Source organism: Arvicanthis niloticus, chromosome 7, assembly GCF_011762505.2.
Source record: "Arvicanthis niloticus isolate mArvNil1 chromosome 7, mArvNil1.pat.X, whole genome shotgun sequence".
Lineage (NCBI taxonomy): Eukaryota > Metazoa > Chordata > Mammalia > Rodentia > Muridae > Arvicanthis > Arvicanthis niloticus.
The window spans coordinates 32,173,524-32,186,784 of NC_047664.1; the positions used below are offsets into that span (position 1 = coordinate 32,173,524).

Sequence of the window (13,261 nt, forward strand, 5' to 3'; positions counted from 1 at the left end):
CAATTGTATGGTTGTCTAGTTTGTCATTGCTGCTGTCCTTGAAGAGAACTGTGACTAGCCTGAGAGAAAGGCAATGTGGATTCTAGTGCAGAAATACCAAAATCCTGTAGTCTTCATTATGAACAGTAAATCACAGATGGATGAAATAGACACCTAGATCAGTAGAACAGAAGAGAGAGCCAGAAACAGCTGATGAGTAGACCCAAGGAGTTTTATTGGCAAAAACATTAAGACAATTTGATGCACAATTCGATGCTTTTCAAAATGGGGCTGGGAAAGCTGGATGTTGATAACATAAAAGAACAAAACAACACAGAGGTGTTGAACTCCCATCCCAAGCTAAGGAGCTATTGGTGGTTGATAGCTGGTGGGAGAAAGAGAGAGTTTTCTGTAAGGTGTGGCCAGGGTAGATCAACCAAGCTCCAGTGGAAGGCCTTGTACTACAGAGCGTAAGGGCAGTGCAAATTATACTTGATTGGTTAAAAAAAAATCAATAAAGACACAAAATTGAATGGGTAGGGAAGGTGGGTGGATCTAGGAGCTGGATGAAGAGGCGAGTATGATCAAAGTACGTTGTGTGAGGTTTTCAAAGAACTAATAAAAACTAAGAAAGAGTCCTTTAAAAGTACAAAGGATAAACACAGTTTTTAAATCTATCTCATGCCTTATACAAATACATTCCAACTGGGACATAGATGCCCTGTTCTCTAAAATACTTCCTGTGAGGGAAATAGGTATGTGGACACTTAGGGTCTCCATGGATGCTAACTCTTCAACCTCTCTTCCCAGAGACGTGACCATGCACAGCATCATGCTACTGCTGCTTTTGTTTATAGCCTATGGGAGATTCTGCCCAGGTGAATATTCTCTCAATCAAGCCATCAGGAAAGCATTTACAAGGTAGGAGGCTTGGGGGGCTCTTCCAGATCTGGGGAGTGTTGCACTAGTTCATGGTCATTACACTCACACCCAAAGACAACTTCAAACTATGGGCTCCAGAATCAGTTTCCTTCTCTGTGTTCCAGAAGGGGGAGCCCTACAGATTCTCTACCCACACCTTCCCTCAATTTCACCATTACAAGACTTCGACCAGAGAAAGGTCTTCATCACAGCCTATGTATGAAATCTGTAAAAGGCTGTCCAATTACCCATGTTAATGGAGGGCTCTATTTGCAGAATTCGGCAGGTGCTTGGCATCTCATTTGGGATCAATAGTGAAAGAAGTTCGTGGCCCAAGAAGGTCATACCATCTATTTTGGAAAAAAAAAAAAAAAAAAAAATCAGTGTTCTTCAGCCAAAGGCTACAGTCACAATTAATGATTCCTGATACCCAGTTTCAAAGTGTGCTTCTCTGCCAAGCTCTCTACCACATCTCAAGTGTTCATTGGGTTTTTTTTCCTACTTTTAATTGCAACAGATTAAACACTGACCAAGAGAACCGTTTAAAGGAGAGGTACATTCCCATGCATCTGACATGTGAGGACCTTTATGGGGTCTTGACACCCCTGAGATTAGGATGTCCAACGAAACAAGTGGATACACTTAATAGAACATTCTTTTTTATCAGTGAAAGTTACCAAGTGGGCAGTTTCTTCAAGGCATCTTGACTCTAACAATATGAATTATTATTGCTTACTTTCTAGTGACAGAGTATAACAACTCTACACATTCTGGGGTTTCCTTTCTCTTCTGTAAGAAATATTTTAATGTTCATTTCTGTAGCGTTTTTATGAATGTGTTGCCTTTGATTCTCATTTGATTTTATGTAAATGTATTCATTAAATTTTGGGCAGAAGAGGACATTAATAAAATCCATTTTACCTTTTTAAGGACATATTTTTAGATTCTGCAAGACAGAGGAACACTGACACCCTGCTAGATGGTGACTCTCAGATGTCGTTCCCTTTATTCTTATTACTCTTTAACAAGGTACTGCCTGGAAGCCCCAGTACTTGAACTTGCCATGGCCGAATAATCCCAAGACTGCTACAGCTCTAGAGAAACTACATGGTAGTTTCTGAGCCCCATTTTGCAAAGCTTCTACTTTGACAACTTAGTTCTTTGACAACTTAGTTCTATGAACAGATGCATAGATTATGCCAGGAGAGGGCACTGTGAGCAAAACAAAGAGACTATGTGGGGCTCTCTCTCTTCTCTTTCTCTCTTTCTCTCTTTCTCTCTTTCTCTCTTTCTCTCTTTCTCTCTTTCTCTCTCTCTCTCTCTCTCTCTCTCTCTCTCTCTCTCTCTCTCTCTCTCTCCCCACCCCCCAGACATGGAAATCAAAACACAAAAACCACTGATTTGGCTAGTTTATTTTTATCTCACATTTTATGAATTCCTTTTTCTTTGACATTTCTCATATGCCTCTTGATTGTCAAATATTCCAGCTGAGATAACATCTGTAAAATCCCCGTGCTCTTGGACCTGGTACACTCAGGTAACCCTCCTAAATGTTGACCCAGGTGGGCTTAGAGCCCTCATGTTTCCCACAAGCATAGAAACCTCACTGTCTCTTGTAGCTCTGGACACAAGGCAGGGCCATATTTATATATCATAGTTCAAAATGGAATGTTTAAAGTGGACCCTCTCTGCCTCACCCATCCCCCAAGTACCTAATCCTAAAGATCAACAAATCCCCCAAAGGGCTGTTATTTGTAGCATCCAGGGTCAGGGCAAGCCTAGGAAAAGTGAATCCAATGGAATGCACGGGGGTTCTCTTGGCTCCCTGTGACTGGCAGTCCTCTGCTCCTGGCTGCCACAGCTTCTATAAAGTTAGGAGGATAAGATTCTAGATTTTTGTCTTCAAAAAAAAATTACTCTAATATCAGATTATGTCACATTTAATTTGTATTTGAAGTACTTCTGAACTCAAAGTCTTCATCAAATCCCAAATCAACAAAACTAAACTAAACCACAAGTGAGGGGCTAGTACCTAGAGGTGGGGCAGAAGCCCAGCTCCATCCCGATGCCCTTCAGAGATGACCACTAATGCTCTTTCTTCTCACTGGACTGGCTCTCCAGTGTGCCAGGAAGGAGTAGCATGGTTCCTTTGTGTAGGGGATGTGTGAGCTTTGGATCATAGCAGGTGTCTCTTGACAGTTTCATTAATGTGGTCCCATAGGGACTAAGTATGGTGAGTGCTAACATTTCTCTAAATTAAGCAAGTTTTGTCTAGGGGTGCAGTTCAGTGGGAGATCACATGCTTAATGCGGGCAAAGACACCTTGGTTGTTAATGCCCCAGCACCTCAAAAACTATTGTGGGGATGTGGAGAGATGGCTCAGTGATTAATGATACTGGTTGCTCTTCCAAAACAAACAAACAAACAAACAACCCTCTAGTTGTGTTTCTTACACCCATATAGCTGCTCATAACTATTTTTAACTGTAGTCCCAGGGTATCCAATGCCCTCTCCTGGCCTCTGAAGGTACCAGGCACACATGTGATGCACAGAAGTACATTCAAGGAAAACACCCATACACATAAAACTAAATAATTTTTTAAAAACAAGTTTGAGTGTTGTGGGAACTCAGTATAGGTATTAAATATACACTAGTTAGTTTTTTCAAACAGATATAGGTCTTCCTTAGTGGCAGGTATGCAGTCAGCTTGTCTGCTGATATTGCTTCCTGCCTCCCTCCTGTCCACTGTCTCTTTGTATAGAGTTTTCCCCTTGGGACTGTGAATATTTTGAGGGTTTTACCAGCTTTAGTTGTGCTTCCCATGCTGACTCTGCCTCCTTTTCAGGAAATGCTCTATTTCTCCATCACAGCCTCTGGAGATCCCTTGCAGCTCTCCCACTTGCTCAGGATTTGACAAGAAGTTTGGCCAAACTTTCAGAAAAGTATGGACTTGAGAACTAGCAGTCAGTAGAAGGCCTGCATAGATTAGGGTCCAAAACAACAACAACACATATGTTGATGGGTAGCAGACGAACTCTATTCAAGAAAAGAGAACTGGGCTAGAGAAGGCTCTTCCAGAGACCCCAAATGCAATTCCCAACACCCATGCCCAGCAGCTCACAACTACCTGCAACTCCAGCTGCAGGAGGCTCAGTTCTCTCTTTTAGTCTTTACAGTTACCTGTACATATATTACACACACACACGGAGAGAGAGAGAGACAGAGAGAGGGGGGGAGAGAAAGAGAGGAAGAGAGGGGGAGAGAGAGAGAGGGAGGGAGAGAGAGAGAGAGAGAGAGAGAGAGAGAGAGAGAGAGAGAAATCTAGAAGAGGAGAAGGAGGAAGGGAGGGTGGAAAGAAGGAAGGAAGGAAGGAAGGAAGGAAGGAAGGAAGGAAGGAAGGAAGGAAGCAAGGAAGCAAGGAAGCAAGGAAGCAAGGAAGGAAGGAAGGAAGGAAGCAAGGAAGGAAGGAAGGAAAGAAGTAAAACAAGTCAGCTCATTAGCTCCTGGGCTATTGCTCGCACATGTTATGGAGATTTTGGACATGTGTACATTCAGTTTATATACATTCTGATGGGGGTATTTGTTTTTCTATTAGCATATTTTGAAGGCTTTTCCTTGCCCTTGGTTCCTTTTTAATTAAGTTGTCTAGCTTTCTTACACGGTTGTAAGGTATTACAGCCCCTAAGGAGTCCCTGCCCCACACCTGGGCAAAGACTGTCTGGCAGGAAGCATCCTCTTGCCAGCTTCTGAGGTGAATTCCTCTGCTTCTGAGGTGTGGATTCACACGACACAGGTCATGTCCCCGAACATGAAGTTAAGAGATGCCTGTCCCAGGCGTTCTGGCTGCTGTGTACTAGCTCAAGTGACCTACTTCTGCAGCCCAGCTAACTCAAAGTGCTCAGGACATTCTACCCACCCGTAGCTGGTGACCTAAGGCAAAGCCTACTTTGTAATCAGGTGTTGGATATCTCATGGAATTGGATATTAAGCTAAAAGTGTATGTAGGTGGGTAAAATTTTTACCACAGTAGAGTTAAAAGATCATCTGTTTTAACTGTGCCACATATACATCTATATACAATGTCTTTGTTTTCCCACAGAAGGACAGGGATCTGATCTTGTTTCCCAGTATCTACAAGAGTGCCTGCTGCTTAGTATTTGCCCACAATGTTCGTTGAGTGAATGAATGAGTGTTGTTTCTCACTGTTTCTCTTCCCTCTGCCACTGAGGAGCAGAATGAATTCTGGAGTTGTACCTCGTCTTGCAAATTGCTTTGGCTTAATGCCTACAGAGAACCTAGAATGTGTGGGTGGGGGGGGGGGGGAAATGGCAACTTTTCCCTCGTGTTTGGAATCGTTCTTAGGGATTCATCTATTCTTTTTTGTTTTGTCCTTGAATTGAGAAACGCCAATCACTCCTTGGAAGACCTCACCAGCACAGAAGACTGGTGGGACTGGACACTGAGCACACTTCTAGATGAGCTCTACCCAGAAAGAGCGTCTGCTAGAGCTTCGGGGGCTCAGGTGTGTTACCTTCCTATCTGTCAGATGCTATACAGCAGTGAGGAGAAGCCACAGTGAGGTATAGGCGCTGCCCCATGGCTCCATGGCAGGCACAGACACCGGTCCCTCTTCCTGTCTGGAGTCTGTGTTAAGCCACTCACATCACTAGTCAGTGCTTGCCAGTCCAAGCAGGGCCTAGACACTGAAGAGGGGTTCAGAGTGAGACTGAGGAAGAAGCTAGCTCGCTGCTAGCAAGACAGACAGAGGCTCTGGAGTCCCCAGAGCAGAAGGGTAGCCAATGGCTAAGGCATCGTCATTAGGGAAGCTTCCAGAAAAAGGCAAGGCTGGTCCAAAGTTTTTATTACCCAATCCCATATTTATTTTTTACTTTCTTTCCTTTTTTGGAAATTATGAGATCTTTGTTGTCTACTCCTGAAACGTTTGTCCCATTTTGTTTCCTTTTGTTGTATTCCAAGAGTTGTGGAGGCACCTGGGTCATTCATATGAGGTAGACTTCAAGGGCAAGGCATCTGAATCCTTTCCTTCTCCAAAGAGGAGGCTGGGGAGGGAGCACTGGTTGTATCCTCTGGATTGTCAGGGAATGAACCTCTGAGTCCACAGATGCAGTGACCTGCACATCCCAAGCTTTGTCAGTGATGCTTTGCAGGTGGCAGTTGAAGTTCACAGCTCTTTCCTGTTGACTCTCATCCTCTTCCAGCCTGCAGCTCTTGGAGGGCAGTGCCACCTAATAGGCCCCCCAGTGATCAAGCAGCTGAAGGTTTCTGCTGGCACTGCATGCATGGTAAGCACACTGGGAGACTCAGGGACAGGGCCCAGCAGGTCAGTTAAACTTCTCAGACAGCTGGGAGGTGGTGTGATGTTGCCAGGTGCCAGGCCTACCTTCCTTCTGTCCGGTCTAAGCATCCTCCTGCACCCTCTGCATTCTGCCCCAGGACTGTTCTGTTCACTTCTGGAATTGATATTCTAAGCAAAAAATAAAAATAAATCTCCTTCATCTAGAAATCTGAAACTAGGACGTTCATATATTATTTTCTGATAGGGAAGGGTGACCAGAGATAGCATCATTCCTCAGTGCAGTGTTCTGCAGATTGTCCAGCCCTCCTCACCTAAGTCCTCAGCTGCAGCCCTCAGCATACATAGTCTGGATCCTTCTAGTTCTAAGATAGAACCCAGAAATCATGAAATAGGTTAGTAGGTCCTTGAGAGTAGCAGGGTCCCTGATCACATCATTGGACTGTCCTGTGTGTGGACAGAGCTTGGGAGCCCCACGATACAGATGGACTTGGGAACAGGGATTGATTGGTTTACTTGATTGGTAGTTTGTGCTCCAGCCTCCCAGGCCATTCTCAGATCTTGTGGAAGATGTACTCCCTATGCACAGTCATGACCTTGACCTTGAGAACCGAAGTGTGACCCCTGGTGGTCTTGAGACCTGTGGTGTGAAGAAAGAGAGCTACATGCATAGCCTAGGAAAAACAAGGTCAGTAAGTAAACAGCAGTAAATGTGGCTTCAAGGCAAGTTGAAAAGGCCAGCATTGCTAAAGGTTCAAAGCAATGGTGTGAAGGAACTCAGACTCAGTGTCCAGACCCATGTGCATAGAAGAGAACAGAATGGAACATTTTTTAAAAGTGGCTGCCAGAGCCTGCAGTCGTGGGGTCAAGTGAATCTTTCTCCTTTGCTTACTGTGTGCTAAGAAGAATGCTCACATGGCCTGGACTGTTCCTCCCCTAACTCCTAGAGGAACACAGAAGCTGCAGTGAGCAAATGAGGAGTGGATCTTCCAGTGTGTATAGATACGGCATGTATATACCATGCTTTCTGTAGCTCAGCCCACAGTCAGGTCCCCTGGCAGTTCCACAGCATGCTTAAGCCCCTTCATGGTGCAGCCTTCCTCATAGGATAGGGCTTTGCCTAGGAATCAATCTGAGACTTATAGTAGTGTGCCTGAAGAAATTAAAAATAAAGCACAATTTGCTACTAAATATGAATTAATAAAATGTGGTTTCTTTCTATCCTCATAGTCCACTGTGAAAAGTCCACTGTGAGCCTTGGGGAGGGATGCTGGGTATCTCTTCCTTACAGGGCATAGGTGAGGGGTAAAAGCCATTGGTTGGCTGACATTATATCCTTGCTGCTGCAGGAAAAAGAAGAGGAGGGAATGAGGGGCAGTGAGCTCCTGGTGGGGATTCCTGACTCATAGGAGGACTGCTTGTGCAGTAATCGGAAGGCTAGGGGTCATCTGTCCTTTGTGAAGGCTTGTATCATGGTGCCACAGATGGGATTCTCCCTGGGACTCTCAAGCCGTATTCCCTGCCCTCCCTCTGAACCTGGGCTGCTTTCCAGGCATGAAGCCCATGCAGCTCTGACTGCCCTCAGGGCCAGCAGGTGGATCGACCACAGCACCGGGGCCATGTCTGTGCACTTCACTCTCTACAGTCCTCCAACACAACTCTTCACAAGTGTGACCCTGGGCGCAGAATTTCTCCCCACAGGACGCCTTGTTCCCTCATCCCTGGTAGAGTCCTTCAGCATCTTCTACAGTGACTCAGCCCTAAAGTGTCTTCTTATGCTTTCTGAGGTGAGTTCACATGCCCTGGGCCTCCTGGATGGACACAGGGAACCCCAGCATCACCTGGGCTAAATACCTCCACACCATGAGACTAGAGCCCTCTCATTGGCCCACCCCCACAATTCTTATGCCCCTTTTATGCAATGTGAACCATAGAGAGCAGTGTTGGAGCTGGAGACAAGGAAGATCCCCAGTGAGAAAGCAACCATCACATAGAAAATGAGCTCAAATACTCAACCACCACAATGTACTAACACAATACTGTCACCCTCGTTGTCCAACATTTAACTTTCTATAGTCAGCCATGATCTGAAAATATGGAACGGAATGTTCCAGAAGTAAATAATGCCCACATTTTAAACAACTTCATAATGTTTTATGGTGTAATTACAGTGTGTTGCTATAACTGTTCTATCTTATTATTAATTATTACTGTTAATCAGTTACTATACCAGATGTAGAAATTAAGCTTTATCACAGCTATCTATGTATTTATAAGAAAGTTATAGTAGTAATAGGGTTTGGTACTATTGAAATTTCAGACAGCCATCAGGGGACAGCCACCAGGGGACAGCCGCATACCCCTCAGGTGAGTGGGATCATGTAGTGCTCAAGGGCTGGGTGGCTTAAATAACAGGCATTTCCAAAGATCCAGTAGCTACGAGTCTAAGATCAAGGTGCCAGGAGAGCTAGACTGTAGTGAAAACTCCTCCCTGAATGGCAGAAAGCTACCTTCTCTCTGTCACTGTCTCATTGTATCACACAGCCTGGATCCTTTTTCTGTGCCTGTAAACAAAGAGAAAGTATATATGTGCTTTGGGCCTCAGTATGTATATAAACTCCAATATTATAGAAGCAGCATCATCCCCATACCTCCCTCCATCCAGCCTTAACTACTTCCATCAAGGCCTACCTACAAATACAGAAACCATGGGGTTTGAGATACCAAAATATTAATTTGAGGCTATCAGCCCCTGTAGTCCATAGCACTAGGTGTTCTTGGTTCACATTGCTTCACTGAACCATCAAAAGCCTCAGCAGCCACCCTCCACTGTGTGCCACTGGGTTTGTATCATCTCATTTCATGTTCCTTTGGAAGGAAACATGCCCTGCTGGTTGGACAAATCAAATCTGCTTGGCTTCAGGAAGGGAAAGAAGTCTAGGGACTGTTAGAGACAGCTAAGGCCAGGACTGGAATAAAAGATAAGTATGAAGCAGAGGTGTGGACTACTGGGAAGGGTCTGGGATTAGAGAGGCTCATGCCTTAGGCACTGAAATAAATAAATAAATAAATAAATAAATAAATAAATAACAGTCAGGAAACAAACTAAATAGCATTCTAGTTCACTATCTTAAAATATAAGGAATCACAAAAAAAAATGAAGTCATGTTCAACAAAATGTCAAGAGTTTAGCAAACCAGGTCATTAACACTAAAGTGTTTCTATCTGAAAGGAAAAGACTTTGATCAGGAAGTCTTATAAATACTCACTACTTCCAGCATCACTGTGGTCCCCACTGTAACACAGAGGCAGTCTCTGGTATGATGCAACATACTAACACTGTTTTATACCCTCCCTTAGAATTCAAAGCCGACTTGGTTCTGATTATGTTTGCAGTTTATTAAGAGTGGACCTACAAGGCCTAATGCACACAGCTCCCGAAGACATGGAGAGTGCACAAGGCAGGCATGGTGAGCTGGTAGTGGCAGTGGGCTCCCAAATGCCTTATTCTTAGCCCTGCAGGGTCAAGAGCAGGCCTTGAGGCTGCCCATTGAATTGAGTCTCAGAGAGCTTAGCTGCTCAAATGCCTACTGCAGGGCTAGTTTGACATCAAATGCTGCCAAGACACAAAGAGGCTTGTACCATGTCCACTGGCTGGGCAGAGGCACCAGCCAGAAGTTTAGACCTTGAACAAATGACCCAGCCGAACCTTCTATTGTCTCACTTATTTCCATCCTCTCTCAGCTGCTGTTCCTGGTACTCAACATGATCCACCTCTGTTTCCAGCTCTGGGGGATGGCAAACAAGGGTGTCCTTAGATATTGGAGAAAACCAAGACACTGGCTGGAGGTAACGTCTCTGAAGTAGTCTTCTATATGGAGAACAATGGCACTAAAGTATTTTTATCTGAAAGAAGTACTTTTCTCTGGAAGTCTTATAAATACTAACTCCTTCCAGTGTCACTGCAGTTCCCCTCTGCAGTGCAGAGGCAGAAGAGCATTTGAAACCAGGTTTCCTTGACATCCGATGGTGGTAGTGGCACTGGTTGTGTGTGTGTGTGTGTGTGTGTGTGTGTGTGTGTGTGTGTGTGTGTATGTATGTGTGTGTGTGTGATGTTCATATGTATTTTGGTGCATAAATATGCAGAGGCCAGGAGACAACCTTGGGTGTTATTTCTCAGACAGCATGAATCTTCCTTTTTAAGACAGCTTCTCTCCCTGGCCTGGAAATCACTAATTAGAATAGGCTAGCTGACTGGTGAGCTCAGGAATTGACCGGTCTCTATCTCCCCCGCATGGGAGTTACAGGCATGTGCTACCATGACCGCATTTTTACACAGTTCTGGAGATTGAATTCATCCCTGTGATTACCCTTTACCAAATGAGTCATCTCCTCAACCACCAACTTAATGTCTGACGGGCAACTTGTCACCAGAGTGTCAGGGATGCTGAGTCATCTCTCAGCCAACTGAGGGACCTTTCTTCCCATCTTGCAGCTCTCTACTGTTGGAGTAGCACTGGCCTACTATGCAGCCTCTGGTCACCTCACTACTCTTGCTGAGAACATCACTGACCAGTTCCACAAAGGACTTCATCAGTCGTTTGTGGACGTCAGTCTGATGGTGTCATGGAATCAGGTATGAAAGGAGACTCAGGGATACCCAGAAAGAGGCCATGACTGATGTTACTCTATGACATCTGTCACACAAGGATGAGAGGGTTCAGGGTGATGAATTTGTTCTGTTGAATGATATTGCTGTGAGCTCTCAGATGATGGCACTGAGAGTAGTGAGATTTGGAGAATTTCACACATGCCCACTAGTTGGGCATCCACACCTGTTGTGTGGAGCAGAGCTCATGGACTTGCAGAAGCATGAGGAAGCAGGTGTCATTCAACACCATTTACAGTAAGGAGGCTGGCACTAACATGCTTAGGCACATCATGTGTCCTCTCTCTCCATCTACTGATGGTCTTAGAAGAAGGTGATGTTTGCAATAAGTGATGACCCCAAGGCTCAGGGAAAGATTCAGGAGTCATGAAAGGGAGAAATACCCACTGTAAGTCCCTGTATCTCTACCCCACAGATTCCCTAAACCTCTTTTCTACACACCTTGATATCTGTCAATGCCTCAGAGCCATCCTGTAGCTAGAGTACCCTTACACCCTGGGCAAGCTGCTCATGGAACAACCTGGAAAGAGGGGGCACTTGTTCCCCTCTAACTACAATGTTCCCAGCTCCACCTCCTCTCTTTAACTTCCCTCTGCCTCCTCATGGATGCAGTCTGGGCCCAGCCCTCCTTTCTGTTGTGTGGGGAGCCTTAGAGGGCACACGGCTGGTGCTCTTCCTCTACCACAGTTCCAGCCTTCCTTTCCTAGATAAGTGGTACTACTGTTGTTCCTGTCTCCTCATATCTACTCCTACCCATCTTTTCCTCTGCCTTCTCATGATCCATACTCTGGGTATATCTTGGAGCAGAAACACAAGAGTGTTCCTAACATAACCACTACAGCTGGGGAAACTGAAGGCCCAGAGAGTGGAAGAACCTTCCTGTAGCCAGAGTGGCCCAGCTATGGAAGCGCCAGAGATTCGTCAGCCTTGGAGGAAGATGTGCTTTGAGTATCCCAAGCAGAGGACAATCTGGGATTCTTCCTGGAGGACAAGAATAGACATCTTCTTCCCATTGCAGTTGTCACTAGAACTGTGACTTCATGAGTCAGCCCTGTCCCTCCCACCCCAGCCCAGGAATGGAGCGCTTGCATAAGGGAAGCCCCGAGGCTATACTTTCTACTCCTGGGTGTTTGAGTCATAAGCACAAACAAGATAGACATCATCTTTATATCATGAGCAGCTAGCACTCCCTTACCAAGCTTGCCTCCTTCTCTTCCATTTTTGGTTGTGAGCCTAGCCTTTAATGGCTGAGCCATCTCTCCAGCCCCCTCCCCTTCCTTCTCATCACACCCCCCTGCCTCCCCCCCCCCCCATACTGTGAAACACATTCATTGGACACATTGTTGATCCAAGCAGGGACTCACTGCACAGAGGGCAGCAAAAGCCATTCTTGTGTTAAGTAAGCACCAGGAGCAGGAGGATTCCAGACACTTCTTCATCTTGGATTATAATCTCCACAACTTGTAGGAATCTAGTGTGCCAATCACAAAAATCAAGACTCTCGTCTTGTTTTAACCTACACAGTCAGGAAGCTGGGACAATGGAAGGCTAGAAGTCATAGTGAGCCCATCTTCCAAGGCTCAGCAAAGCTCCCTCAAACAACTTGAATCTAGTCTGTGAGGAAAGACATTATCCACAGCTAGGAGAACCTTGAGAGCAGCTTCCTGGGGTTCCATGGGCTCTGATGTTTGAAGACTCCCTGTTTTTTAGACAGACAGGAACAGAGCTCAGGCTGTTCCATATGGTTTCTCTTTGTCTTGGGATGTTTTGTTCTCAGCCACCCTAGGACCTTCTTGCAAGGACTTTGTATCTACTGAGATGTGTGTGCTACAATACTACTTGTTTCTCTCTCATACACCAGAAGGCCAGACTTGATGGGAAGGATGTTTACCAGCTTGTTCTCTACTGTTCTCCAGCACCAGCATGGGGCCTCATTGTCTCATCATTGGTAGGCGTTCTGGTCTACCTTTCCTGTGTGTCTATATTCGTCTGCATTTCTTTTCTGCCAGGGAGTTTCAGCTCATTCACTGGCTACCCTTCGACCACAGCTATCCATCACCTGGATTCTACCGATATCATAGCCCAGCATTATCTTGCCTGTGTTGGAAGCTCACTAGGCTAGCTTTCCTGAAACACTCGGTAGAATGCTTTTCTCACTGAGGTGGGCAGGGCAGCTCTTCTAGTCATGTCGTGAGGAGACATGGGAATCTGTCAGCATACTCTCAGTGAGCATTGGGTCCCTGAAATGGGTTCACCTTTCATAACCTTCTTTCATCACAGTGTGCTATCTTTCTGATCATGTTTGCTGTTGCCAGAAACTTTCCTGGAGTGACTTCCTCTTCCCTAGGGATTCTAATACAGCTGGGTACCAATTTCT

The 13,261-nt window shown here is 45.3% G+C and overlaps 1 protein-coding gene and 1 long non-coding RNA gene across 5 annotated transcripts in view; one reads left to right on the forward strand and one right to left on the reverse strand.

Moving 5' to 3' along the window:
• Window positions 1-13,261, forward strand: part of Pkd1l1 (polycystin 1 like 1, transient receptor potential channel interacting) — a 126,512-nt gene that overhangs the window by 94,106 nt on the left and 19,145 nt on the right. For all 4 annotated transcript variants that reach the window (XM_076938139.1, XM_076938140.1, XM_076938138.1 and 1 more), the window contains 7 exons: window positions 790-900; window positions 5,303-5,423; window positions 6,121-6,204; window positions 6,755-6,903; window positions 7,768-8,002; window positions 9,960-10,064; window positions 10,711-10,851. In XM_076938139.1, the coding sequence (XP_076794254.1) occupies window positions 790-900; window positions 5,303-5,423; window positions 6,121-6,204; window positions 6,755-6,903; window positions 7,768-8,002; window positions 9,960-10,064; window positions 10,711-10,851 (946 nt within the window). The remainder of the gene's footprint in view (window positions 1-789; window positions 901-5,302; window positions 5,424-6,120; window positions 6,205-6,754; window positions 6,904-7,767; window positions 8,003-9,959; window positions 10,065-10,710; window positions 10,852-13,261) is intronic.
• Window positions 3,794-13,261, reverse strand: part of LOC143443055 (uncharacterized) — a 136,968-nt gene continuing 127,500 nt past the window's right edge. The window contains exon 3 of the long non-coding RNA XR_013111756.1: window positions 3,794-3,877. This is a non-coding gene — a long non-coding RNA (uncharacterized LOC143443055). The remainder of the gene's footprint in view (window positions 3,878-13,261) is intronic.